The sequence below is a fragment of the Hakea prostrata genome, chromosome 10, assembly GCF_041222555.1.
Source record: "Hakea prostrata isolate BN-2017 chromosome 10, UWA_Hpros_2, whole genome shotgun sequence".
Classification (NCBI taxonomy): Eukaryota; Viridiplantae; Streptophyta; class Magnoliopsida; order Proteales; family Proteaceae; genus Hakea; species Hakea prostrata.
The window spans coordinates 46,196,330-46,224,217 of NC_142609.1; the positions used below are offsets into that span (position 1 = coordinate 46,196,330).

The 27,888-nt window shown below is 37.7% G+C and overlaps 1 protein-coding gene across 1 annotated transcript; it reads left to right on the top strand.

Moving 5' to 3' along the window:
- Window positions 1-1,457: 1,457 nt before the first annotated feature.
- Window positions 1,458-22,360, top strand: LOC149003442 (5'-3' exoribonuclease 4-like). Its single transcript, XM_089138498.1, is given in 24 exon segments — window positions 1,458-2,052; window positions 5,854-5,956; window positions 6,048-6,127; window positions 6,210-6,401; window positions 6,571-6,690; window positions 6,825-6,887; window positions 6,983-7,114; window positions 7,238-7,402; window positions 7,555-7,632; window positions 10,973-11,059; window positions 13,363-13,443; window positions 14,014-14,109; window positions 16,293-16,363; window positions 17,271-17,399; window positions 17,522-17,598; window positions 17,705-17,745; window positions 17,837-17,911; window positions 18,332-18,483; window positions 18,587-18,691; window positions 18,775-18,850; window positions 21,116-21,198; window positions 21,460-21,931; window positions 21,933-22,062; window positions 22,065-22,360. Coding segments are annotated over 24 exon segments (2,847 nt in total). The 5' UTR covers window positions 1,458-1,848; the 3' UTR covers window positions 22,100-22,360.
- Window positions 22,361-27,888: the final 5,528 nt, after the last annotated feature.

Consider the following 27,888-nt stretch of genomic DNA (forward strand, 5'->3'; position numbering starts at 1 on the left):
GTAAACTGAACTAGGGTGCTTGTGCATAAGGGCACTATAATAAAATGTGCTCCAAGGTCTCAATGGCCAATGCCACGTCGAAGACATAAGATATCCACCATAATTTGCCTTATCTATAGAGCCCATGCAGAGGGAAGACCATAGCCAACAATTTTGTTAGTCTCTCTAGAAATGTTGGACATTCACAATGCTCTAACATATGTTTATGATTTTGAGGTTTGAATGTCCTATACTAAGGGAATTACATCTAGTGTGACTTCCTTCTTGGAGTTTATAACCTAAATTAAGTCTTACAATCTATCTCTGTCATTAGATTCTAAATGCCATTCCTAACACAATGTAGAACATCCTCCCTCATTGCCATTGCCTCTCCTTTGATGGATGATGAAAGTATCGCAAGCTCAGAGAATGCAAACATTGGCCTCCCTTCATGGTTTCTAACAATGAATCAACAACTTTCTCCTTATTTATACCAATGGTTGAAATTTGACAAGCTACCACACGTGCCATAGATAGGATAATGGTGGTAGATTGTGGGCAAACCCTACAAAATCTCTAAAATTTGCATTAAGATCATAACTTAAGTACAATACTATAAAGTCATTATACATTAAGGTTTATTTACCTCAACAGGCGATTATCTTTGCGTTTTGCGCTTTGGTATGCCCAAATCGCCAATGATTTGACACAATACAAAGCTCTTATCTTCTCTCAAGCTCTCAACCTCCAAAGAAACTAAAATAATCCATTTTATACTGTGACCTAAAATAAAAAAACTTTATAAACTTCATTGTAAATTTTGTTGGAAACTTTGAAACTACACAAAGTAATTTTTTCAAGTTTATTTATTTTTTTATATATATTTTACTTTATAGTATTACTAAAGCACCATTTGTTTGAAGAATTTGAAGTGGCAAAAAAGTAAATTTTTGTATGAAATCCCAAAGTACGGTTTATTTAGTTTAATATGGGTGGAGGGAGATGAATAGATGCTTGTCAACTAATGTAGCTGTCTCACACTTTTTCTACCCGATCTCTCTCATATATTTATTATTATTATTATTATTATTATTTTTGTTTGGCCAAATTTTGCTCCTCATCCCATTTAAAAGTTCTACATCTGTAGTGGGATTTTTTGGGAAAAAGAAGGAAATGATAAAAGTAAGACCTAAATTTCAATTTTGTTGATAAAACCATTTCTTTTTATTTTATTGTTCCTCATTCAACTATAAATGGGTCTCACATTTTTTTTTTTCCAACCATTTTTTATCTTATAATGAAATCAACTGTTATTTATTAGTATCTAAGATTCCAGATGCTCTCCACCCGAACAGACCGTCCTCCCATCCCCTCACGATGTATTCGACATTTGTTTTCCTTGTCTTTTTCTACCAAAAGAAATACTGGACTTGGATACACCGAACCACGGTTGGTTTCCCAAGAAAATCTCCACCTTATCCTTCGTTATCCTGTATTTGTCCTGTAGAATTTCGTAATTTGATTGCAGTCCGAGGGGCTTTATTGTCTCGCCAAGATTGTTCATTTCTCAGTGTGGGGATCGCGAAGTCTCCCGGTCCTGTGTTGTCGTTGTCTGTCTGTAATCTTCTGTAATTCGCAACACCAACTACTGATATCGCTTCTTGATTCGTATAAATTTCTTTAGCAAATTTATTTTCATTACTGTTAACTCATCAACTCCTCAACCGATTCGTCTGTTCAATTGTTGTAGGCTGAATGAATATCATTGTTTCATCGCCCATCACAGATTCAGAAGTTCTCTCGTGTTGCAAAACCCTAATAACCATTTCAAGGTTTCTTTCGTTTTGATTCTGACCCTGCAAGGATATCATGGGAGTGCCAGCGTTCTATAGATGGCTTGCTGATCGATATCCGCTATCAATTTCTGACGTAATTGAAGAAGAACCTCAGGGCGCGAACGGCGTCCTTTTACCCATCGATGCCTCCAAGCCAAATCCGAACAACATGGAATTTGATAACCTTTATTTGGATATGAATGGGATTATTCATCCTTGTTTTCACCCTGAAGGCAAGGTATGTGATTATTTTTTTTTGGTTTTTGTTTTTCCTAATAATGTTTCATTTCCCTGACAGACTTCAGTTATTAGCTTTCCATTAGTAGGGAATTGTTAGATATGGATTTTTATAATTGGGGAGGGGAGGGGAGGGGAGGGGACCTGCTGACAAACAGTATTCCCAAAAAAAGAAAATGTGTGCTAACCTAAATTAAGAGTGCAGACCAGAATGCAGAAATGACTAGGTTTTGAGGTTACTCTAATGTACGAAGTTAGGGCATGCTCCAAACTAAGGCTTAAAATCTCGGTTTGGGACAAGCTCTGGCCACTCCTAAACTAAGATTTGCCAGGTTTTCAATCATATCTCGAACCAAGTTCAAGGTCCACAAGTGTTTTTTTTTTTTTTGGGGGGGGGGGGGGGGGGGGGGGGTGGTGGGGTGGGTCTGTGTGTGTTTTGATTTTTGCTGTGCTACCTATATTTGATATTTTGAAATCTATGTTTGTATTAGTTTCAATCATGAACACTCAAAATGGAACTTGTTTTTAACCCCAAAATAAAAGGAGAAGTTACCTGTGGTTTTGGCCCAAGTTTGAGAGGGCATACTTTTATTGGAAATGGTTGGAAACGTCGGACCAGAAATATCCCTTTTTAATGCCAAATATGATTTAAGCAAATTATTTTAGGTTTATTCAAGACACTATTCATAAATAAGGAAATACTCCCATTTGAATCAAATAAATATAGTTCAAAAATCAAATTCCAAAAGGTTCTAGCACTTGTTAAAAAAAGAGAGTAAAAACCGAATTTTTGACATCGTGCAAAACTTTCAACATTTTTAATGTTGAGCTTTGTAAATCCAGAGATTCTGTAAATCTCAATATGGTATAACATTTTTAAAACCAAAAGAACAGTAATTTGTTTTGACGCTGAAAGAAATACTTCCAATCAGAGCGATATTGACAACATTAGCATGTAAAGAATAAAGTTTGACTAGAATAAACTCTTTCAATACAAAGTGGACAGTCCAATAGGGATCATTATTCCCCAGAACAATGTTCTCTTTCAAGCGTTTCCATCCAACCAATATTTGACCCCGTAGAGCTGCTTTTGCTAAAACTTGAGTAGTTTCTTAAAAATACACGTCGGGTATGAAATTTTGAGTGTTCATAGATGCTTGCATAATTCCTGTGAGGTACTGCAGAAGAAAAATCTGCAAGGCTAATCCAATTATTGCAATCGATATGTTAACTTGTTGGTTAGTTGTAGTATATATTGACTCATTAAATAGATTTAATAGAAGACAAAAGATTTGTTTTTTGTTGAGCAATACGTGGAGTAACTGCCAATTTTAGCAGTAAAGAGCAACTACAAGTATTAATAGCAAGTGAGAATTCGCTCCTGGTCATTAATGTGTTTGTTCGCGGTGCTTAGAGCCACCCTACGATGGAAGTGTTGGAATTATTTAGTATTCTTCTAAATTTAGGCATGGAAATTTTTTCTTTGACTATCAGATTTTAATGTTAAAGAGTTCCCTCCCATTCAAGCTTCATCAATTGTGCATGTTATTCAATTGGCTTTGAGTGAAAGTATTCTTTAGCTATAAAAACAACTTATCAGTTTTACTGATCTTTTGGATTTCACCAATTATTACCGTATTAATATTTTATACAATTTTTAGAACAACTCCAGCGTTGGAAAGTTGGAGATTTCATCCAATGTTAAAAATCCAGTTATTGTTATTGAATTGGGTTGTTGAGTTTCTATCCTTTTCAAATTTGATTCTTTAAGCATTTATCTAAATGATATTTGGCATTACTAAACTACTAAGGTGGTTCAACCAGGTTCTGATTGAAAGTTGAAATACATAGGTGTTGTCTACTTTTGGTAGGGATAAGAGAACTTATATAATTGTATGGGTGGTTCAGCTTGAAACTACCAAAACATATTGAAAGCATGTACATATTGGTACTGCATATCATCTCTTGGTTTCTTGCAAACCGGGATGTCTCAGTCAAAACTTAAACATGATTTAGAGATTAGAACTTTGTGTGAAACTAAAATCCCTTTATTTTAGTTATATATGCACGTGGCTGAACTGTTTCTATTTTCTATAAGATTCTATCGTCACTGGGTTATTAGTTTCTCTTTTCATTGTAAAGCTTTAGCCAAACTGCAAAAAAGCCCTTGCATTGCAATAGAAATGCAGACTTCAGAGAAATCAGATTTGCAGGTAATGTTTCCATTACTTATGGAGGAATCTAATGTTCAACGGCTGAGCCTATCCCCCTACGCCGATTCTTTTTTATGTTCTTATCTCCTTCTCCCTGCCTTTTTACTGCTGTTATCCACTGTTGAAGGCTGTTGCTGTTCCTGTGATTTAGTCATGTTGCTGCAGCTGGTGAAGATCATAACTCGACAACCCTTGGTTGGAATTGATTGAGATTTGGAACTTGTTCTACTGCTGTTTGCACCAACACTTGATCCCAATCCTGGCCCATTCTGTTAGCTCGATTGCTACACATCTCTGTTTCTGGACTTCACTAGACTTGAACTGGAGTTTCCCTACTGGAATTATTTGGAGCTTGAACAACAAATTGGGACTATCTCCCTTGGATTTACAGTCTTACGTAAGTTACAGTAGGCAACAGTGAATGAAGTGCCAGGCCGATGTAGCCTCAAATGAATGAAGGCCAGTTCTTCCAAGATCTTATCAAAACTAACTTCATTTTGAAGTTCAAATTAGGGTTCGGGATTAATGCTTGATAATTAGCTACTCAGAACTGGCTGAAACTTGAAGGGATAGTAGATGATGATATTGGGGTATGATCCCTCAAGTTTGATTGGGTTTGGGTGGCCAAATTATAAGATATGGGTTGTGTTAATTTTAGGGTCAGGCAGTCCGAAAATTTAAAATAAAAAAATATATAAAAAAGTGGAAGTGAAGGGATATGGGGCGTGGCTGCCACTTACATGGATGTAGGAGCCTTGTCTTGAACCATGAGGATATGGAATGACTTGAGTGAAGGCTGAATCTGCAGCTATAGAGGAATCCCTGCTTGGCTTCACAAGTGACCCCAATCGCATGCACTTGGAGGTTCCTTACCAATGTTGAGAACACAATTCTCAATGCAACAACAAAGTGAACACAAGCCTGAGTTAAACTAAATATTTATTAATTCGAATCTGTCAAGTGTTACTTGTGTAAGGGCTTGTTTATAGTCTTACAATTGCATTCCTAGTTGTACTAGAATAGAAACTGAATTGAAATATAACTCTAATAATAAGTGCTAGCGTAATAAAAACTAATTAAATAATGTGTATTAAGTCCCTGGTAAAGTCTATTTAATTAATGTGTATCAGGTCAATAAGGTCTGTTAATTAATGTGCATCAGTCTGAATGGAACTGAGTTAACTTACACCAAATAAATAATCTATTATTCATACTTGGCCAAGACATTAAAGTTATGGGCCCATGACCGCATAAACATATGAAACAAAGGCCCAACACCCATATTTATCATCCGTAGGTTGATTTCAAATGGCAATAAGCCAGTTCAGTGCCGGACCTGCATCACGTGTACAAGTTTATAAACCATTTTCTTCAAATATGAGTGGTAAAATTTCGTGTGCTGCAAGAGCTTGCTTTATTTTATCTTATCAATTTGATTTTTTTCTCTTGATACTGAATTTCATGCGTGGGTATTGGGGTAATGTGAGTTAAAAATTGGAGGACTAGCATCTCCTGCTTTTATCTTTCTGACCCTGGTTCTATTGATTTTCGATTGAACCCTAATGACAGTGCAATGTTGGTATATGCAGCCTGCTCCTGCCACCTATGATGATGTATTTAAATCAATATTTGAATACATTGATCATCTATTTACATTGGTACGCCCAAGAAAGCTACTTTACATGGCAATAGGTGCGCATATTGGGTTCCTCAGCTTCTTTTCAGTGTTCACCTTCTCTTTAGTCTTAGTTCAGATCAATTTCTGGCTAATGAATGTTTGCAGACGGAGTTGCACCAAGAGCTAAAATGAATCAGCAGCGTTCACGGCGCTTCAGAGCAGCTAAGGATGCTGCTGCTGAGGCGGTAAGCTTTCTCTCTCTCATAGCTAATCCTGAAATTCATGTTGTCTGGACTACTCAATTTGTTATTTGTTTTTATATCTTAGGAAGCTGAAGAGGAAAGACTGAGGATGGAGTTTGAAGCTGAGGGGAGAATTCTGACTCCTAAGGAGAAGGCTGAAACTTCAGACTCAAATGTTATTACTCCAGGCACACAGTTTATGGCTGCATTATCTGTAGCTCTTCAATATTACATCCAGTGTAGGATGAACCACAACCCTGGTTGGAGTTTTGTCAAGGTCAGAATCACCTTAAGTTGGTGTGTCTCCCTTAGTCACTTAGGATTGGATGATTCCTCACATGTGGAGTAATCCTTTCTGGTTCTTTCTCCTGAACAATTTGGTTTTCAGGATACTTCTCCCTCTCTCTAAATTTATTCATGGGGCTGCATTGGGTGATTATTTGAAGGTTATTCTCTCTGATTCAAACGTTCCTGGTGAGGGTGAACACAAAATCATGTCTTACATCCGGTTACAACGTAACCTTCCTGGTTTTAATCCAAACACACGGCATTGTCTATATGGTTTGGTGAGTGTGATTTTGCAAGGCTTTAGTATCTTTTCTTCCTTGTCATTTTGGTTTGTCTACTTTAGTTAGTTTTCTTTTCCTGTCCTTTTCTTCATCAATCGTCAAAACTGAATTGTCTGCAATAATATGTTCAGGATGCAGATCTGATTATGTTGTCTTTGGCTACTCATGAGGTTCACTTCTCAATTTTGAGAGAGGTAGCTACTGCTCTCTAAGCACTTATGACTTATCTTATATGCAACTAGTTTAGTAGTTTTGATTGGACTTAGAAATTTTGATATTGCCTATACAGGTGATCTCACTGCCAGGACAACAGGAGAAATGCTTTGTTTGTGGTCAAGTTGGTCATCTGGCTGCTGAGTGTCGTGGAAAGGATGCTGCGAAGGCAATAAATGACACCCCAATTCACAAAAAGAAATATCAGGTCAATTATGTTCAATCTTGGAGTGGTTTGTGCTATTTCTAACTTTTTCTCGAATACACTGACTGAGTTTTGGAAGTAGTATGGGAAAAGGGTTTGATACCCCATTCTTCATTCTGTGTGCAGTTCCTCAATGTCTGGGTGTTGCGAGAGTACTTACAGTATGAATTAGAGATTCCCAACCCGCCATTTGAGATAAACTTTGAACGAGTAGTGGATGATTTTATTTTTCTCTGTTTCTTTGTCGGCAATGACTTTCTTCCACACATGCCAACATTGGAAATCCGTGAGGTAAGTATTTTAGGATGATCTCAGCACAGTGTTCAAAACAGTTTTTATTTTTAGTCTGGTGGTTTATTATTTTCTCAATTGACTGGAATTCAGTTCCCATTTATTAATCATTTTTTATATAATTCACAACCACTTCTTTTCTGCAATTTTAGGGTGCCATCAATCTACTGATGTCTGTCTATAAAAAGGAGTTCAATTCAGTGGGTGGTTATCTTACAGATGCGGGTGAGGTAATCAGTTTGCTCTGTAGGCCTTCTGTAATTATTTGCAATGTTTCATTTTTATACATTTGATTCTCCTGCAGATGTATCGTCCAGTTATGTTTTTAGTTCTTAAGCCTGAAATGGCTGTAGTTTGGGTCATGGTAAAAAATTTGAGGGAAACTCAAGTTTAGACCGGGTGAAAATGGGAAACTTAGGTGGAAACTTGGGAAATTTTGAGGAAACAGAGGACTTTTCCGTACAAGTTTCGATAGGTTTTAGAGAGTATTTTGGGGTGGGATTTTGTATTTAAGCTAATTAGAGTATAAAGAACACATTGGTTGTATTTTGCTAAAAAAATCAATTTAGATATGTCATTCAATGTGCATAACATCAATGTAGAGATGTCCGAAAAGTACATTATAAACTTAATTACTTAAGCACATAACATTCAATATATAATGTCTAACTTCAAATAGTTGACAATAAAAGGAACTTACAACTTAGTGCTAAGAGGAGGGCCAAGGGTGGATTCATCTTGTGAGCTGAGTAGTACTATGCATGTAACATCCTTTCCTCCAACCAACGAACATAGACATCCAATGACATTTTATGCCTATGGTTGTCAAAGTAATCGACAACTGTAACTCTATGAGTCTGGTCATCAACATGCTTAAGATAACCAGCCTGAGGGAATATGCACTTTGGATAGGGAAGTCCTGATGGAAGGGGTATTTGTCGTGGTATTTGGGGAAACATGAAATAAACAAAAAAATTGAAAATTTGGGAAAACTACAAAATTTACAGGAAAAGCCCCAAGTTTCCACGAAATTTCCCAAGTTTCCCACGAAATTTGGGAATTTTTTTTCTCATGAACCAGCTGGTCCAACTGGGTTGAACAAAGGTTCGACAGGTTTTGAGGTTTTGACAAGTTTCAACGAAATTTTGACAGTTTCGATCGAAACTGAGGACTTTTTTTCTGGTCCTCATGAGTTTTGTTTTGCATTTTCCAAAATGCGAAATCTCGGTGATTTCGACCGAATTTTGTACCATGGTTTGGGTTTTGAGTAATCTCATTATAGTTGGTTGTTGTAGTTCTATTATCCTTGTTGTTCTTGTTCTTGTTTTAATTAGAAAAAGTTTCTTAGGAGTGACTGCAGGCAAGAGTATTTCTTGTGATTGAATGCTTTGGCTCATGGATGTCTGATCTGGCATGTCCAACAATTGCATATCTAGGAAATGATAATTATTGGCCAAATGTTAAAATTCAGACTCAATTTTAATGATATACCCTTCCCATATATTGGTTGTTTTTGTATATTCCCTCGCATTTTTGCTGTCAGTTATTTTGGTGAGTTGTATTTTTCCATTGCCTCTTCAAAGAATCAGGCTTCAATTTTCTGCTCCATTTGGACTGAAATTTGATATGTCACATGTGAGAAGGGGACCTATCAATCAGGTTCATGAAAATTTTGGCCCAATCTGACTTGCCTCTTAGCATTTCTTTTTCATTTTGCGGATGTGCAGGAAAAACCACTCCCAATATCATCATATGTCATTATGAAAAAGAGGGTGAACAAGATAAAGTGAGAGTCCTGGAGATCCTTTTCTGCTCCTTTCTTTGGAAAGGCCATGACTCTTCTCATTTCATCCATCCCATCAGCTGGTCAGGAGTCTGACCTAAAGCAGAAGGAGGCCTCAGTATTTGCTGCATCTGGGATTACAATACTGCTAGCTTACTGAAGCTAGTCTGGAAAATTGCCTCCCAATAAATTGGTTACAGCAATTGCAACACACTCACTGCGTATAACTCACAATCACCCCAAGAACACTAGAAGAGTAGAGTACAGCACAACTGGAACAACATGGTATAGATAAGATGAATTGTTATTCTTCTTCATTAATATTCATCTGAAAAAACACAAGGTATAGAACTGATAGCAGCACATAGCATCTTCCATTAACATCAAGCACCACTCTCCTATAGCAAGGAGTAATTACAGACTCAAGCAACTCACCTGAGAGACCTGAGAGCTAAGCTATCCCCTGCAAGACCCTGTTGCTTCACACTACAGACTCCACACATAACTTCCCCTTGCATAAGCAAAGCCTTTCTAACTAAACGCTGTCCCTCCAATACTCTCTTGCTAACTGGACCACATTTTCTGCCCTGCTGTCATATTCCCAGGGTGTGGCTGCTACCCCGTCTCCCTATCCCACATGTCTCTTCTAGCTGAGCTTGTCTCCCAAGTGTCCCCTAAAGCCGCTGGTGGTGATCCGGCGGTTTCCCTCCTATTCTTGCACCTGTACACCCGAGATATTTCAACCTGACAGCTATTGTTAAGTGCTTGATGATCGTAACTGAGTTTCACACAACACTTAAAACTAACAAGCATGAAGAACAGCAGTCAACTAGCATACAGAACAACATAGAACAATATAGGAAAACTATATAGAAGATTGGAATGGCTTTCTTATTATTCACAGAAGTGTAATACCATGATCGCAGAACCAACACCAGATTACTCTCTTCTTCCTACAATCTACCCGAGAGACTAGCTCTCCTCTACAAGTCCAACTTACCCACTCTATTGAATTCTTCCTTTTCTTCTCTCGTCTCCCCCTGTCAGTAAAACAGTGGCTCTCCTAATGACCTGCCTCTCTCCCTCCACTTCTTTCCTTCGACGTGGCTCAACTGCACAGTCTCATACCTGCTCCTTATGTGCATGGGTGTGGCTGTTCCCCAATCTCCTCATGCCACCTGTCCCTGATTCTTTTAGCTGACAGTGTTCCCTATGTGCTCCGAGAGAATAATCCCCTCTGCCCGTTCTCCTATCGCGGCGGGGCAAATGAGATGCTAGAGGCTTATCAGCTACCAAGAGATCTTCCAGGTTCCAACAGACTGAAAAAGTTTAGAGTTTAGGAAAGGGAATTTGGAGAAAATCATTTCCCATGCTACCCTCCTGAACACGAGATGAACCATGGATGTGAGATGAGTTTGCTCCACCATCCTTTGTGGTGTCAATTGTCATGCTGTTTTACTGGGGACAAAGAATGTTATGTTACAAAGAGACATGCCCTTCTATTTATTTGATTAAGTTATTTCTTGTAATTCCAAATTGTCATAAAAAAGCTTTGCACTATTTGATGACTTAAATTTGTTTTTTTTTTTCGTTTTTTTCTTCTTCTTTCCTGTATGTACAGACCTTTCGTTTCTTGGATTAGAACTTGAAAAATGGGGGGAAGGTGATATATTAGGGTTAGTCAAGGATAGTTCGTAAAAATGGGTTCAATGACAAGGTTAAATTTTCTGCTTTGAATGCTGTTTAAATGCATGTTTGTGCTGATGTTAGGTGTGTCTTATATGCAGGTCTTATTAGAAAGGGTGGAACATTTTATTCAATCAGTTGCAGTATATGAGGACCAAATCTTTCAGAAGCGAGCTCGTATTCAGAAGGTTATTTGCCTCGAGGCCTCGATCTAGGAAGAATGAAACACCATTTTCTGGCATTTCCTTGTGTAATTTCATGAATTTCTGGTTTGTGGTGCTCTCATCCACTATGGAGCCTAGAAGTCGTATATCAAGGGTGAAATCTTCTCTTTTGGATTTTCCTAAAAAACCAAGGCATTGTTTGTTTGCAGAAGTGGGGTGGGAAAAATAAACATGTGGGACTTATATGAAGTGGGATGAGAGAATAGGAAAGGAAATGAAAGGATTTTGTGGAAATGTGTCAAATGTGGGTCCCACTTTTGTTGTATTCACACACTTTTCCACAAAGTCCTGCCTATGTAGTGGAACTTTGAAAAGGTATGGGGTGGGAAAAGTAACAAGCCACATCAACAGACAAACCTCTTAATTTAAGGAAGCTTGTCTGTCCACTTTTTCACCCAATTGAACCAAACAAGCCATACTTTGGAATTTCATGAAAAAGTTTACTTTTTCCCACCCCTACTTCAGATTCAGCACATACCAATTGATTGAACACAAACCCAGCTGTTGGCAGCACCCTGATTAACCCAAAAACACACACAATAGCATTCGAATGGTATAGATGAGATCTCTGGAAGAAATGCAAATGGCCAATTCACTAAACTCATTAACATAACTCCACACCTTCCCATCTACCCCCTCTCTCCCCTGATATAGCCCAAGACAAATCCCAACAAACTGGCAAACCCCCCTTTCCATGAAGGACAACATAGGAGTGGTTGCTCTCAAATAGGATTCCTTCACTTGTCCCTATAGCTGATCATGTGGCCCTCATGTATTGAATTTATCCCCTATAACTCCCTTACCTTCACACCCTCAACTAGGGTCCTAACGGAGGGGCTATGTATTTATTTATCCTAGTGGACTATGGTATTGTTTTGGGGTTTTTCGTGTTGACATCATTCTCTATTGTATTAATGTTTTGTGGATGGTCACCAAACCTGGCTAGCTGTTCCTATTCTGTGTGACTTGGATGTGAGGTCCAGACCAGCCTAACTAGCTTTATGTGAATTTCTGGTTTGAGGCGTTTTCATCCACCAAGGAGCCTAATAGTATATCAAAGGTGGGAAGCTTTTCTTTTGGATTTTCCTCCTGGATGGTCACCCATCCTGGCTAGCTGTTCCTGTTCTGTGTGACTTGGATGTGAGTTCCAGACCAGCCTGGCTAGCTTTATATGAATTTCTGGTTTGAGGCATTTTCATCCAGCAAGGAGCTTAGAAATAGTATATCAAAGGTGGGAAGCTTTTCTTTTGGATTTTCCTCCTGGAAAAACCATGGCTTTTTCTTTCTACTTCTTCTTCTTTTCTTTTCTTTCCTTTTTTTTTTTTATTTTGAATTATTTTTTTTAGATAGGCTTGCGCTTTCCTTTTTGCATTCTGTTGGAGGGCCTATATATTTATTTATCATATTGGGCTATCAGCTATGGGTATTTTCTTCATTGTTTTGGAGCTTTTTGGGTTAACGTCATGCTCTATTGTATTAATGTTTTGTGGATGGTCCATCTGCCAAGCCTGGCTAGCTGATCCTATTCTGTGTCACGTGGATGCAGAGGGCCTGTTTTGGTAAACCTTCTGTTCTGAAACATATGTTTTTATCTGTTTGTATGCTAAAAAAACATTTTTGAACTGTATAATGGTGTTTAGGAAACCTGTTTTCAAAAGCAGAGATAGAGGCAGAAAACGACAGAGTTGTAGGCATATGCTCTTCTTTCGTTGCTTTGTGCCTCCGATAAAAATTATCATTGAGAGGTGTTTTATTTGAAGTTAGCTTATCTTTTTCACCGAGAACAAAAAGGCTTTCGAAAAACAATTAAATGAGGTTTTCGTGTTTCCAGTATCTTGTGTCTGGCACAACAAGGAGGCTGGTCTGTTTCCTTGGCACATAAAAACAGACTGGTATACCCAAATGGAAGACTCTGTTTTTCTGTTCCACTAGCATAAAAAAATGCCAGAAATAAGAAACAGAAGCATTACCAAATGGCACTGAATGATCTCATTTTTCCTTGTTAAAAACTCTTGCTTTACAATTGTCAATTTTCATATCTTCTACTAATGACCTGATATGTAATACTGTAAAGAATGTCATTGGAGGTTTTAAGTATCACATATATTTAAGACCTCCTGTTCAGTTGGTCTGTCACACAGCCAAACTGATTGGGGTGTGCTCTAGGAAATCAGAGGGGTTAGCTTTAGGGCATTTCTGAAGCTGTGTTGTACATAGGTGATGATATTCGGCTTTTATCTTAGTGTTTGTTTGTTATTCTATTTCAGGCACAAGAGGATAATGAAGAGATGAAGCTGAGAATGAAAAGAGAGAATTCCGAAGTGTCTCAGATGTTGGCTGTGGATAAGGTCTGCCATTTCTGTTGGTTGATTGGTTCTAATGGTTAAGACTGGATTAATTCGCACTTGGACTATGTTCTGCTTGTAAACAGTAAATCCAAGTAAACAGATCAAGTCAGTTGGTCTGTCTCACTGAAAATGAAAATTCAATTGTGAATTAATGGAGCTAGATGCAGTTGCATCCCACTTATTCTTTCACTTACGTCCATGAAATGCTGTTAGCTTTTTCAAGTTATTAAGAAACAGGATTAGTCGGGGTTTCTGTCTTTGTCATTTACTAATATGTTTCCATATGTGTATTGCACTTTGCTGATATAGGTTCATTTTTAAATGGCCTTGAACCATGAGCAACTGATGCAAATGTAAAGGGGTCCACAAGTTCTTTGTGTTATATTTATCCATTAAATAAAGAACGTTATGGTTGCAATTTACACTTAGCATTACCTCGTTACCTGGATTCAGATGCTTTTGAGCTGCATGTGCATTTGCTTGCATCCTCAGAACAGACAGGGCAGAGGACAAATATTTGCTTAAAATACTGGGCTCTGAAATGGGTTTTAATATTATTCTTTTTTTCAGGTCAAACTAGGGGAGCCAGGTTACAAAGAGAGATACTATGCTGAGAAATTTGAACTATCAGACGCAACGAAAATTGATGAAGTCAAAAGAGATGTTGTAAGCATGCTCAATTGTAGCCAATAACTATTAGTTTTGTGTTGTTTCTGCAGATTTTATGCTCTTTTATCTGGTATCTAAACTTTCTATTATTTATGGACTTTGGTTGTATCTCATTCTAAACATTCTGATGGGGATGAGGGATTGGTAACTTATGAATGGTAGTAATTAACTGTTCCAAATGGTGGAAACATAAACTATCTGTGAAACAGAAAATAATAAAGGGAAATTGACTAACATTAATTTTATTGATTGATATCAATTGAGACTGCTTGCACCCAGAAGCAGAAAAAGCTTATCACTGCCCACAGTAGGATGTGATATGAAAATATTCCAGCACAAGAAACAAGGTTTAGGGAAGTTATCAGGGCTACCAGCTGAGGTAGCCCCTAATCTTAATGCCACCCAAATAACCAGGTTTTTTAGTCAAATGCTTCATGTTCTATTCCCCTCAAATTTTTATTATAGATGGTTTTCTTTTGGTACAAAGGCGCTTTTTATATATATAGGGATAGGGATATTACATATGCTGCCGGTAGGAGTTGAACCACTGACCTCTCCACTGAGAAGCAGGTTCCTAACCATCCTACTACTCCTCCATTGGCATTATAGATGGTTTTTGGGATTTAAAGAATATAGACATGTCGTGTTAGGTACTTCATTATCATGCTTGGAATGTCAGGAAACTAATTGAAATTTATTATCTTTATTGTGAAGTATCTTTTTGGAGTAGTTACAAGGAGATGATGATGCAGCTTCGAAAACCTTAATCCATGAATACAAGTTAGGGTCAAAGAAGCTTCTGATTTTGGGATTTGATTAAGAGTATCTAACAGATAAATTTAAGATGGAATACAGTGAAAGTTGTATTTCATCAAACAGACTAGGGATAGGGATGTGTTCAGTGTGAAATTCAGTTGAAACAAAGGGCAGCTGTATGGAACTATTGAAGGTACAGAATATAACAATAGGGTTAATTAGTGAACAAGTTGTAAGAACAGAGTGTTCAAGGAAAGAAATTGAACTATGGAAAAGAATATGGATGGAAAAGGTGACGCATGGAAGTAAGAGGGCTTGAACAGAGAGGAAAATTGAGAAGAATGATGATAACAAAGAGCTAACATGCTGATTACGACAATGATGCAAGACTTAGAATAGCAGCAGTAGAGCAGCCTTTGTAGGAGTTAGAGAGGAAAAAGAGCTAAGAAGGCTGAAGTTGATGGAGAGAAAATAGGATAATTGTAGATAGATTGATAGATAGATAGAGGGAGGGCATACAGTGGCCGGTGCCCGAGGCATCTGCCAGTTCAGAGTCTGGGAGGGGTCATATGTATGCTGCCTTTCCCCACTTAGAAAAAGGCAGTATCCCGATTTAAGTCCACAACCACTAGTCACAATGGAGCAATGTTATTGTTGTCCAATTGAGCATTTATAGAAGCTATTGATATCTAAAAGATTGGCTGTGGGAGACTAAACAAAGTTGAAAAAATTATAAGACACATAAACTGGACTTGTTAACAAACTTCTAATAAGTAAATTATGTCTCAACTCTATTAGTCGACCCACTGTCATGTGGCATGCTTTAAACCTGATCCACTCTCTCCTTCCTGACAGTATGGATCCCATATTGACAAAATCTATACCCGTGGCCCAGTTTGTGTGGCATGGGAGTTCCTTCCACACTGGTGCTGGATACCATCTCCCTCGAAAATGTTCCAGCATATCCTTTCTTGGAATTTTGATTTGGGTCTTATAGTTGAAGCATTACAGTTAAACCTGGAACATTAAAAGCCCAAGACCAACTATTATTGAAACTGGACTGCAGTAGATGGTGCTTACCGCCTAGTACCAACTGTTGGTTGTTGGAATTCTTTCTAATGCTTTCTTTTGCATCTTTTATTAATCAGAGCTTGGTCTCTTAAATGTGCTTTGAGCACTTCTTCAGCGTTCTGAAATCGTGGAAATTTATAGCCCAGGTTAGATAGTGTGAACAATTAAGTCATTCTTTCTTGGTTACACTCTCCTGAACAGTATGCTGGTTTAACATTTACTGTGATAACCTTTTATTGTTTTCTAATACTAAATATCATTGCAAAGTAGTGTCCTTAAACTTACAATTTCTGCATTATCTGTTTGGTTATTTGGTTGTTGGATGATTACCATCTAAAGACATGCTTTGATAGGTCTTGAAGTACGTGGAAGGTCTATGTTGGGTCATGCGGTATTACTACCAAGGTGTCTGCTCTTGGCTATGGTTAGTTATTATTCTACTGATAATGAAAATCCTTTCCTATTCCATCTCCCCCCCCCCTCCCCCCCTTCTTTTAAAGGAAGAAAGGGGGAAGGGGGAGAGTGGTTGATGTTTTGCCCATGAATAAATTGAAGGTTACCTTTTTTTTTTTCTTCTTCTTTCGCCCTTTTTTTTACTGGTTTGGTTGATCCAGAAAAAAGGCCACAACTTAAGGAGCAAAAGGTTGGTGTTTTGTGGATTTCTTACTCATGCAAAGGAACACATTTCTTGGCAACTTGTACAGCTTATAACGGTAGCTGTTCCACATATCACTAGGAAGATTGGAATTTTAAAAAATAATAAAAATTGTGTGAATTGCTGTGCCATTTGAGACAAAACATATCTCAGACTATCTGTTCAATCTTGTCTGATACACTTGCATTTGTTTACTCTTGATGTATGGAGCACATGACTTAGATAACATTTTGACAGTAATTTGTTTAATGTGAGGCTTTTGAGAAATGAATACTTTTATAGACAGCATAATTGGACTAATGGGGGCTCTGCTCCAAACTCCAAATATGCAGTTTAAATTTGGAGTTAAGGTTTGTTTAATCCTACGTTCAAAACAAAATATCCACCTGGTTGGACACACCCATGCACCAACCCACCCCATTCATCCTACTGTGTTCTTTTGGTACATCATAAAATATGGGCATACAAGAAAGTATCTACGGATTGTATGATTAATGTTGATCTATTAGGGTAGGTTTGCCTAGACATCTCCTTGATGAGGAACTGAATGGTGGGCTTTGTTAGCACAGCCATGGGAGAAGGGCCTTCATCCAATTCTTCCATCATCTCAAGAGCTTTGGAATCTTCATATTCGTTATAGTGCTTACTAGTGGTACTCACATTTTGTGCTTGTCAGGTACTATCCGTATCACTATGCTCCTTTTGCTTCCGATCTTAAAGATTTGGCAGATATGGAGATCACATTTTTCCTGGGAGAACCATTTAAGCCCTTTGATCAGCTTATGGGAACCTTACCAGCTGCAAGGTTGTTTTATTTCTTAGTCATCTGTTTTGCAATTACTTGACATGGTGACTTCTTTCATTTTGGCATTGAGACATTCTTTTCTTCTCTTGTGGGCTGATACTGAAGTTTAATTGTTGGTGTAGTTCCAATTCTCTGCCTGAACATTACAGGGCATTGATGAGGGACCATTCATCACCAATTAGTTCCTTCTATCCTGCCGGTAAAGACTTCCATCTTAATACTGTTTCATGCCTTTCTGTTAAAATATTGGTTCAAACCTTTCTTTTCTTACAATGTCTGTCTTTCTTTCCCCCCCCCCCCCCCAGATTTTGAGATTGACATGAATGGTAAACGCTTTGCGTGGCAGGTAAAAACTTGCCCTTAATTTCTGACTGATAGCTTTTGTCTATGTATCCTAATAAACTGATGGGAGGTGTTACAATTTTTTTGGAGCTTAGGGTGTTGCAAAGCTGCCGTTCATTGATGAGAGAAAGTTGCTTGCTGAAACAAGGAAGCTTGAGGACACTTTGACGGTGTGGCAATTAGGATCTTTCTCCACTTTCTTATCCTTTTATTCCTTCTAGTCTTCTATACAGCTCCAGCAATCTCCACATAAATCTCAAATTTCAGAAAGAAAAGAAATTTGAATCTCAGCAGGGGTTAGACATCTTGTGGGTGTAGGAAGCCTTACTATACTCCCAGGCCCAGAATAGCATGCAAAAAATGTTGGGGGATATTACATCAGTACTAGTTGTAGTCAATAGAAAAAATTGTTCTTGTCATTAATTAGTGGTAAATGTTTCATATTTTTCTATATAAGGACTTAGATTCACTGCTAGCATTAGTTGAGCAAACAATCTTCAAGATTGGTATTTGGATTTTTATGTTTAGGTCTTTTATTTTGAGTTTTTGCCATGGATGATGACATTATTTTTCATCATGGAAATACTCAGGAAGAGGAAAAGGCTCGAAATAGGATGATGAGTGATTTGCTTTATGTCTATGAGATTCATCCTTTAGCAAGACAAATCTTTTCATATTACATATTCTGTTATCAGTCAGCTCCTTCGGAAGTACTTCCATATCAAATTGATATAAACATAAGGTTGGTTTGTATTTACTTGCTTTATTGAATCAGTTCATATGGTATTTGATGATGTATATAAGTATGAGTTCAACTTTTAATTACTTGATATTTATAATTGCAGTGACGGAATGAATGGCTACATTTGGTTATGTGAAAGAAATGGGCTTAAGAAACTAGTTCCTTCTCCGGTGAAGGAATTGCCAACCATTGAAAACAATTGTGTCCTGTGAGTCTACTGTACACTCGCCATCTTTGGTTGTGAAGCTTCAGGTTTACCTTTTTCTCACGTTCAGCATTTTTTGGATGCAGCAACGCAACTTATCTTAATCCTCCACCTCATACTCATATACCAGAACCTCCTGAAGGTGTTAAAATGCCCAACAAGGTATGCCAAACCCATTAACCTTTGTAAAGAACCATATATCATGGTTGTCATGGCAACAAGGCTATCCAAGGTGGTCTCAGAGGGAGAAAAACCAAAACATGTTGAGGACATGCTTGACATATTGTTTCTTGTCCCTGATACCTAAACATGCTTAAGTTGTGTCATTTGGTGTCATTTTCTGATGGTACTAGCTACTTATAATCTTCTACCCCCCTCTCTTCTTTCCTTCTTTTTTTTTTGGGGGGGGGGGGGGGGGGGAGGTTGGGGATGGTCTTTAGTGTCAGTTTTCTCGAATTTATTGGTTCTTTAGAATTTTCCGAGTCTCAAGGACAACCATAGCCATGCAACATAGAAGGTTTGTTTTTTGTTTTAAGTATAGGAAAAGGATCCTATCACACTCCTATCTGGAGGGTTTCCTAACTTATTGAGGACATAACATTTGTTTGTTATCCCTGATACCTAGATATGCTTAATTTATGTGTCATTCAGTGGCAGTTTCTGATGGTACTAGCTATTTATGTTCTTCTACCTCCTCCCTCTCTCTCCCTTGTTTTTTTTTTTTGGAGGGGGGGGGGAACGGGTTCTCCTAGTGTCCAGTCTTGTAGTCTCAAGGACACACAGCCATGCAGCATATAAAGTCTGTTTTCTAGTATGGCCTCAATAGAGCTGATTAGAAAGCAAGGATCCATGTAGCCAATCCCATTTAGCTCGCACAGGTCTTGTTGTTGACATTGTATGGGAAAAGGATTCTATCACTCTTATCTGGAGGGTTTCCACCCCTTGAAATTTGACAGTTTTTCTGTGTGCATGGATTTGCTTAAGTTCTATTTATGTAGCTGCCAACAGTTCACTGTACTTGGTACATGTGGGAGATGGGGGAGTTTTCCCATATACTAGAATGTTAGTTCAAGTTAACAGAGAAGAGGTTTGTACAGTATTTTTGCAGACATCTACAAATCAAGTGTTCTTTAAGTTGTGTGGCAACCTTTCTGCAAATTCTGTGAGTATTGGTGACTTTGCTTCCTCCAGGAGTCCATGAAAACTGTTGAGGGCACTTATTGAAGTGTGTCCTTTCACAAGTTTCTTCAATCATTCTGGAACTCGGTGAACAGATCTAATATATGTTTAAGAAATCTAAGTAAAGGAAAGATAATGCAAAAATTTCAAAACCTACAGTTCTGTCTAGCCACCTATATATGTTTATTCCCCTCAGAAGTTTTACTGGGAGGTTGATTCAGATGTAGTCAAGAGTCGAAGTCTCGTGATTTTTTTTTGGTTGTAATCCCTCTGATATGGATGTTGTATTTAGGTTTACTGTCTAGAATTTTTATTTGTTATTATTATTATTATATTTTTGGGGGTAAAGGGTTTACTGTCTAGATTCAAATCCTAAATATTTCTGTATCTAAATCAGTGTGGGAACTCTAATCTAGGGACCAGATTCAGAGATTCTCAGACGAAGATACATCACCATACGTTAGAAGTAGAAAACACAAATATCACTTTATTCAATATCTGTAGAGAATGGGGTTACCAACTGCCAGAACACAAGTTTCTGATGGTGGCCAGGTGTTAGCCACCAAATTTTGTAAACACTGGAAAATATCCTACTAGAGAGACAGAAATTTTCCAACAAGGGGAAGTGCCTTGAATGTTTTGACCAAAGCCAAACCAAAAGAAATTCCTTGTCCTTTCATAGGTTCAAAAGGAAGGAATGTAAGCCAAGGTGCCTAGAAACTTGGAAACTCTTTTGACCAAATCCTAGTCAAGTGCCTATGCATTTCTTAGAAAATAGATTGGAAATACTATTATTACACAACTGGACAATCTGAAAATCAAAGTCAAGACTAAGACTGGGAGGGGAGATTTAGGTTTGTTAGAACCCATTTCTTGGTTAGGGATTTACCTAAATACCTTGGTCTGATTTATGCTCCTCAGGGTTAGGAACCTTAGTTTACCCTGATCTGACTTGCTGGACTTTGTTGTGCATGTTTCTTACTCTTAGCTGTCCAAAAGTGCACAACAATAGGGTTAATAAATTTTCTTTCTATTTTATAGACATTTTTGTACTGTTGGCATTGGTTTGTAAATACTTGTAATTATAACTAGTTTTTGTTGGGGTTAGCATACATGATTACTTTTTAGAAATCATTATGATGTGGGATATGTTCATCTTAGGCTTATGATGGTTGTCATTTTTTTAGAAAGTGTAATATTCAAATATGTGCCAGGTATGCTCATGTCTGACATCTGTTTAACTGACAGATTGTAAGATCTTATGATGTAAAACCTTCCCCCGTGTTGTGGCATGAAGACAACAGTGGACGACGTTCACAACCCAGAGAGAGGTAACATCACACTCACTGAATTTATTTTGGGTTGAAGCCATTCACAGGTGGTCATTCATTGCATTCGTGTAGTGAATTGTTGGTGCTGACTGTGAAACTCATCCAATGGAATATTCGTCTTTTGAGCTTCTGAAGGAATGGATGGCACTGTAGTCTCTGTACCTTTGGTTGTTCGACTTTGTATGACAAATCCTGTTTTCTTATGTGTAGATTTGGGCAGTGTTCCTGACATTTGTTTGATTTTTGATTTTCGTTTTTCAGGCCACAGGTACCTCGGGCTATTTCTGGTCCTCTTTTGGGAGAAGCAGCTCATCGCCTGCTTAAAAACACACTTCAAATCAAATCTAACACTGGGGCTTCCACTGCATTGTTAGATCCTCCATTTAAGAGGAATTTCCACAACCAAATGGGCAATAGGGCTTGGCCAGCTGGACCTTCTGGATATGAAAGAGGATTACCTCAGGACCTGAATTATAGCAATGCGTATTACAACCCTCCTCGAGGGGCCAGTGTAAACTCAAGAACAGGTCCAAATTTCCAGGAGGTGCAAGTGCAAGGTAATAGACAGACTTCCAGGATACAAGATGGGCAACCATGTAAAGACCAATTCAACTTAAACACAGGGCTGGCTGGCTTGAAGATTGAAGAAGGGGTGAGATCTTGGCCCCATGGTGGAGTACAAAATGCTCAGTACTCACCAAATCTACAGCAATCAACTGGTTGGAATTTGGGTGGCCCCACCGTTGCCACCTACCAATTGGATTGACAGGCAACGAACTGGAAATCCAGGTACGTATTATAGACAACAGGAAGCTGTCTTGAATGGTGAGAAGCAGCAGGTAAAAAAGGTATATCAACCCAAGACACGAGCACCCCAGGAGATGCCAAATCCTGGGGATGACCGGTGATTTTTGGTGACTCCCTCCCTGTAAGATAGGGCAACTAAACTTAGGTGTTGACATTTTTTTGGGGGTAATGACGACGACTTAGGTGTAAAAATGACAGAAAATATGATGGTGCAATTAGTACCTTGGGGAAGAATCCCAGATGATTTGTACTCTCGTTTTTTATGTGAGAAATCTCAAATTTAAAAAGTTCAGCTGCAACTGATGGCGTATCATTTGGGCAAATTGGATCTTCCTGTGTCTATGGGAGGAGTGGGTTCCCAGTGGGATTTGTACTCTCGTTCTTCTTGTGTTTCTTTTCTTTTCCTGCCAATCCAAATTATTTGAGATTTTCTTGTCACTTCTACCAAAAAACTGAAATTCTCCTGTCACCGTGGAGGACTGGAGCTGGGGTTGACTGTAGAGGGCTTCTCATCCCCGCGTACGTCTAGGGAAACCGAGCTTTAAGGATTGTAAGCCAACTCATACAGCGTGTCAACCTAGAATTAGGTCTCATTTGACGGGGGAGAGTTCTCAAAAACCTCAGCTCACCTCCCACAACGATCTTCACGCAAGGTTCACTGAAATTTTTACAGTTTTAATTATCTTATCGGTATTTAAGCTAGGCCCCACATAACATGTGCTCCCATAGGGGACCTAGAGTCCTTTTCCAAGGCTCACCGAAAAAAAGTAAAAATAAAAATGGGTAAATTATATATATAGATAGACATTTGAATTTTGAATCAATGGAAAAAATATCAATTACAAATGTTTCTTTATTGTTAAGCGTTGGGGATAAATGATTTATTTATTTATTTTTTATAGTAAAAGAAATTTTATAAAAGCGAATGTTTTTTGGATGGTTGGGATTTAAACATAGTGATATGGGTATTAATACAATTTTTTAGATCAAGCAACAAGAATTTAAGATTTAAAGGCCAATTAAAGTTCTTCATTCCAGGTATAGGTTGACTAAGTTCTCTTCATTGCACCAAATTTCCTGCATTGTAACTTTCTGCGAACTTAAGTCCTTGAATTCTATGAAGTATAGCCTGTGGTTTTGTCCCTTTGTTGATAATATCTTTATTTAGGTATTGTATTTTCCATTCCATATGACCCCAACAACCAATGTAAACGTCCACACACAATAACATGGGCAAGTGAATATCGTTAATGTTATCACATATGCAAATAGTGGTACTTTCATATGGCATCTTTGAAGTCTATTGAGTTTGGGTGGGCCTGGAAAACTGTGGTGGTTTAAGTTGAAGGTCCCTACCCATCTAGAGATGGCTTGAAGTATCATTTCAAAATTTGGCATTTTATCCCAGAAAGTGGTTAAATGATGTTATCGATTAATAAATATATTAAATTTCCATATTTCTTTTAGCACCTTTTAAAGGGCAAATTATATATAGATCCTTTTTAACTTCGAATCAATTACATCTACTACTCCAAAAAAAAAAAATCAATATCAAATGCCCATCATTGTAAGGTGTTGGGATTAAATGATGATGTGTACACACTAACCTAAAAGAAATAATATAAAAATCCATAAAATGTATAAACTGATCAAACAGTAACTTGATTTTAAATAACAAAATACTTCTCCATTAAAAAAAAAATTCATGTTTGCTATTTATGAACTATGTTGGCTCACCAAACTAATGATGTTTAGTAATCTTTTCGGATGATCAGCCACACTAGGACTAACACATTTTTGGAAGGGTAAACTAAGGTATTTAGTATATTCGCTAACGGAACCCATCATCATTTAACCCCCACCCTTAATAGCAGGGGGCATTTGTTATTTTTTTTTAGGGATAGTACATATTTGCTTGTACCTGCCAATTTTCAAGGTGTAATGCTTTAAGCAATCTTGTGCCCTGAGTATCTAAATTGAAATACCCAAACCATTACTTCCAGTTCCAGCTAGTATTTATAGACCAAAATTAGGTTCTATGGTTAGTTTGACTCTCTTATAAAGGCCCATTACACCGTTAGATAGTAACTAATTCAATGGCCTATATTAGAACATACGTTGGGTATTAACTCAAATACCTCAACCATATTTGAGTATGACTCAGATACCTCAACACGAATTACATCCCTCCTTAATTTGGATTATCACTTCTTGAAGGCAAATTTTATTTTCTCCACTACAGAATTCTACCTCTGAAAGCTGACATGATATCCTTCTAAGTGGGGTGCATAAATCTAGTTCTAACTCAGGGATCAACAAGAAGAAGAGTGGGCGAAAATTTTGCCAAATAGAAAAACAGATGGATTTATATTACAGTGAAAAGAATCAGTACAATTGGATCACAAGCATTCAACTTGAATTTCAAAGACTATCAAACCACAACCAAATCGGCACCAGATGATAGAGGTCACAAATTATTGCACTGGGGCTAAACGTAACTAATCTTCTTTTGTACCCGCCGACAACCAAGCATCAACCTCGCAGCATTCTTCAACTTTGCTGATATCATGACAGCAAGAATAGCAATTCGAAATCTCCTATTACTCAAACCCAAAACAAATGGTTCTTGAATTGATAGCCTTCGGAATCCCTGTCGATGACGACGGAAATGAGAAACCATGCCGTAGACGAAAGGGACTATCCCACTGTAGGTATCCATTGTCTCTAGAAACCTGACTGAAACAGAAGTCACAACCCAACCCTTGGAACCGTTGCCTTTGAGAATACTAACAAAGCAATTCCAAAGTTAAATGAGCTCATCAATGGGGTTTTAAAGCAAAACATAACATGCCAGCACGTCTTGTTGATGATCCCACAACCAGAACTAGAAGGAAATATTAAAGTACTGAAGAGTTTTCCAAGCAAAAAAAACAATAGAAAAACTGCCAGCTCTGAATTACGACAGAAACAATAAAGAATGATAGGAGAAGTTCCCCTCACTGCCCAGTGTGAGTAAAATATATATTCAAGAGATTTGTTGAATAATTAAATCGCAACTGCTTGATACCTGTATTTTGGAACCTTATCTACTTTTTCAAGCGTTATAGCATGAAGAAATTTTACAAAACTCAGAGATCCACCATATCTGTGAATCCATGTTCCCTTATCTATCATTACCTGAAAAGTAAAGAAGAAGAAGACAACAGTCATTTAGCAGTACATTGCTACAAAATATTGGTGAAGCCTAAAAGATGCATTTATATGTTCTTTCAATGTAGAGCTTAACAAGAACACTGCACAAACTTAATAGGAAAAGGACTTTCAAATTCAATAAGTAAAAACCAAGGCTGATAAAGTGTTCTTCAAGCAAGCCCAACCAAACTGGGTTTTTTTTTTTTTTTTTTTTGGGGGGGGGGGGGGGGGGGGGCTGGATTAAAACATGAATTGATCCCCTTAAGTGCAGCCGACTACTGTATGCCAAATGTTTTTCTTTATCTTTCTGAAATATCAACTTGAAACTTGGATTCACCAAAAAAAATCGAAACTTGAAATATAAAACCTAACCAAATCATTGCGAATCAGTAGGTGTTGCTTCCTTGTCATAAAGCTTGGAAGCAACAACAATAGAATAAAGATGGAATAAGACTACTTTGGGACAGTTGTTATAATAATAATATTAATAATAACAATGATAGTTACTATGTATTAGAACGTCACAAATTGGTCAAAGGCAACACAATAGCTACAGTTGTCATATCGTTTACAGCTCAGCTTTAATGCTGTCATTTACAATTTAAAAAACTGATCTTTAAACCTCACTTCTGGACCACAATCCAGACTTTTCAACCAAGCATATGGTTATGCAAGAAACAAGCTACTAAGAAGATCAAACCCTCATTTCTCCACACACAAAAAATTTTTATAGTTCTTCCTGGACCAAAAGCAGAGAATAATAACCCCGCACACCATAAAATGGAGGAAGACACAAAACAATGAGCTAAGACAAATGCACCACCTGACTATCATTATATGGCTAAAATAAAAGCACTCAAAATTTTAATTTAGCTATCATTCTAGATAAGGGTAAAAGGATAAACTGGTTAGATATACACATTTTGGTCATAAATATTCAAGATCCCCAGACAACATTAAATTCAACACAATACAAATTCACATGTTAACCAAGTGAACCTAAAGCCATTGCAAGACTCCATCAAAGCTCTGTGGGACATATGACTAACTCATGACTAATTCAAACACAGGATATTGCTTCATATAACGACATGCTAGCCACTACTTATTTCACCCTAATTCTGTAAAGCAACATCAAAGTGTCAATTGACTCCATATGCTCGTTATATATCAGAAAATGTAAAACCTATACAATTAAATCAAACAACAAAAGAAGAACTCAGAATACAAGGGCACCCATATCCCCACTCTTTTAGTTCTCTTCCTCCCATGCCTGTACACAACCCACAAACCCCAGAAAACTACAAATCATACCAATTTCAGAATCCACACATGCTCAGCAAAAGGAATGTATGACTAAAATGCAAATCCGGGGTCAAAGGCTTCCGCACAAGCAAAGCCCCATGGGAGAGGGGGGGGAGTTTTTCCTACACAGCCTCACCCCCAGCACGTTTTGCTGAGGCTGTTTCAATACCTTGACCTCAGGCTACAAATGTGGTCCACCGACCATTGTGTGCCAAGGCCTGCCCCTGAAAGGAATTTATGACTATGAAGTATGAAAGGAAATGTCTTTTACAGACAAGTAAAATAAGAACCATACAGAAGCCACAAATGCAGATCATCAAATACCAACCAAGAAGATGATACACATTTTCTTCTCTCCCCTAGATTTTACACAAAAATACCAATTAGATCATTTTTTTTTATAAATACTCACTAAAAAAAGCCTAGACTAAGGATTTGTAAACATAACTATTACACCCTACCAAACTTGCTCCATTTAAGCCTGACCTTGGAATTTGCAATTAAAATCCTCTCCCAGGCTGCTGCAAAAGTCAAGCCAAATGTTGTTGCTTCATTGAAATACTTCTTCACGTAGTCTAGCAACTGTTTCAAATCAAGTAAATGTTAAATCCTCCAAACCCACCAATTATTTTATTTTACCATCTCTAACCTTCTAACTTCGAGAACTAAAATGCCAGTTTTTTTTGGCTGTTCGGTGTTTTCGAGGCAGGGGGGTTGGGTTGATGAGATTCAGGTAGTTTAGCAATCAAGAGCTCAAGCTATGAAATATATACCAGCATCTTAGCTCAGAATAAATCCTGAACAAGATTTACAAACTGGATGACACTTCTCTTATGGTTGCTCCCCAGTAAATTAGTAAAACTTCAAAACAGATAACAAATAACCAAGGTAATCCCTCATACTGTGAATCTGTCAATAGAAAAACGAAGGATAGGTGCAATGTGTTCTCTTCTTTTTTTTTTTTTTTTTTTGGGGGGGGGGGGGGGGTCGTGTGTGTTATCAAGGGTGTAGGATTTACAATCAGGGACGAAACACTTCATGCTGATTCCAATCTGATTCTGTTCCAGATCAGGCAGAATTAAGTAATACTCATCAAATAATCAGAAAACTTGATAAGCTGAAAAAGTTCAATTACATATTAAACACAAAGCTCCAAAATAGGTTGTGGAGAACCGCCATGAATCAAAATCTGTTGATAGTGATTCTGATTCGAGTTGGGGTCACCCAACATGATCCTTAGTCCATCTTTCGGATAGATGATGTCTAGGAATCATTTAAGATCTCCATCACCTCTTTTCCATCATTTCCTATTTTATATTTATCACTTCCATAAGTAATAATGATAAGATCCCATGAACCTAGCTCCTACAAGAAATTGGATAATTA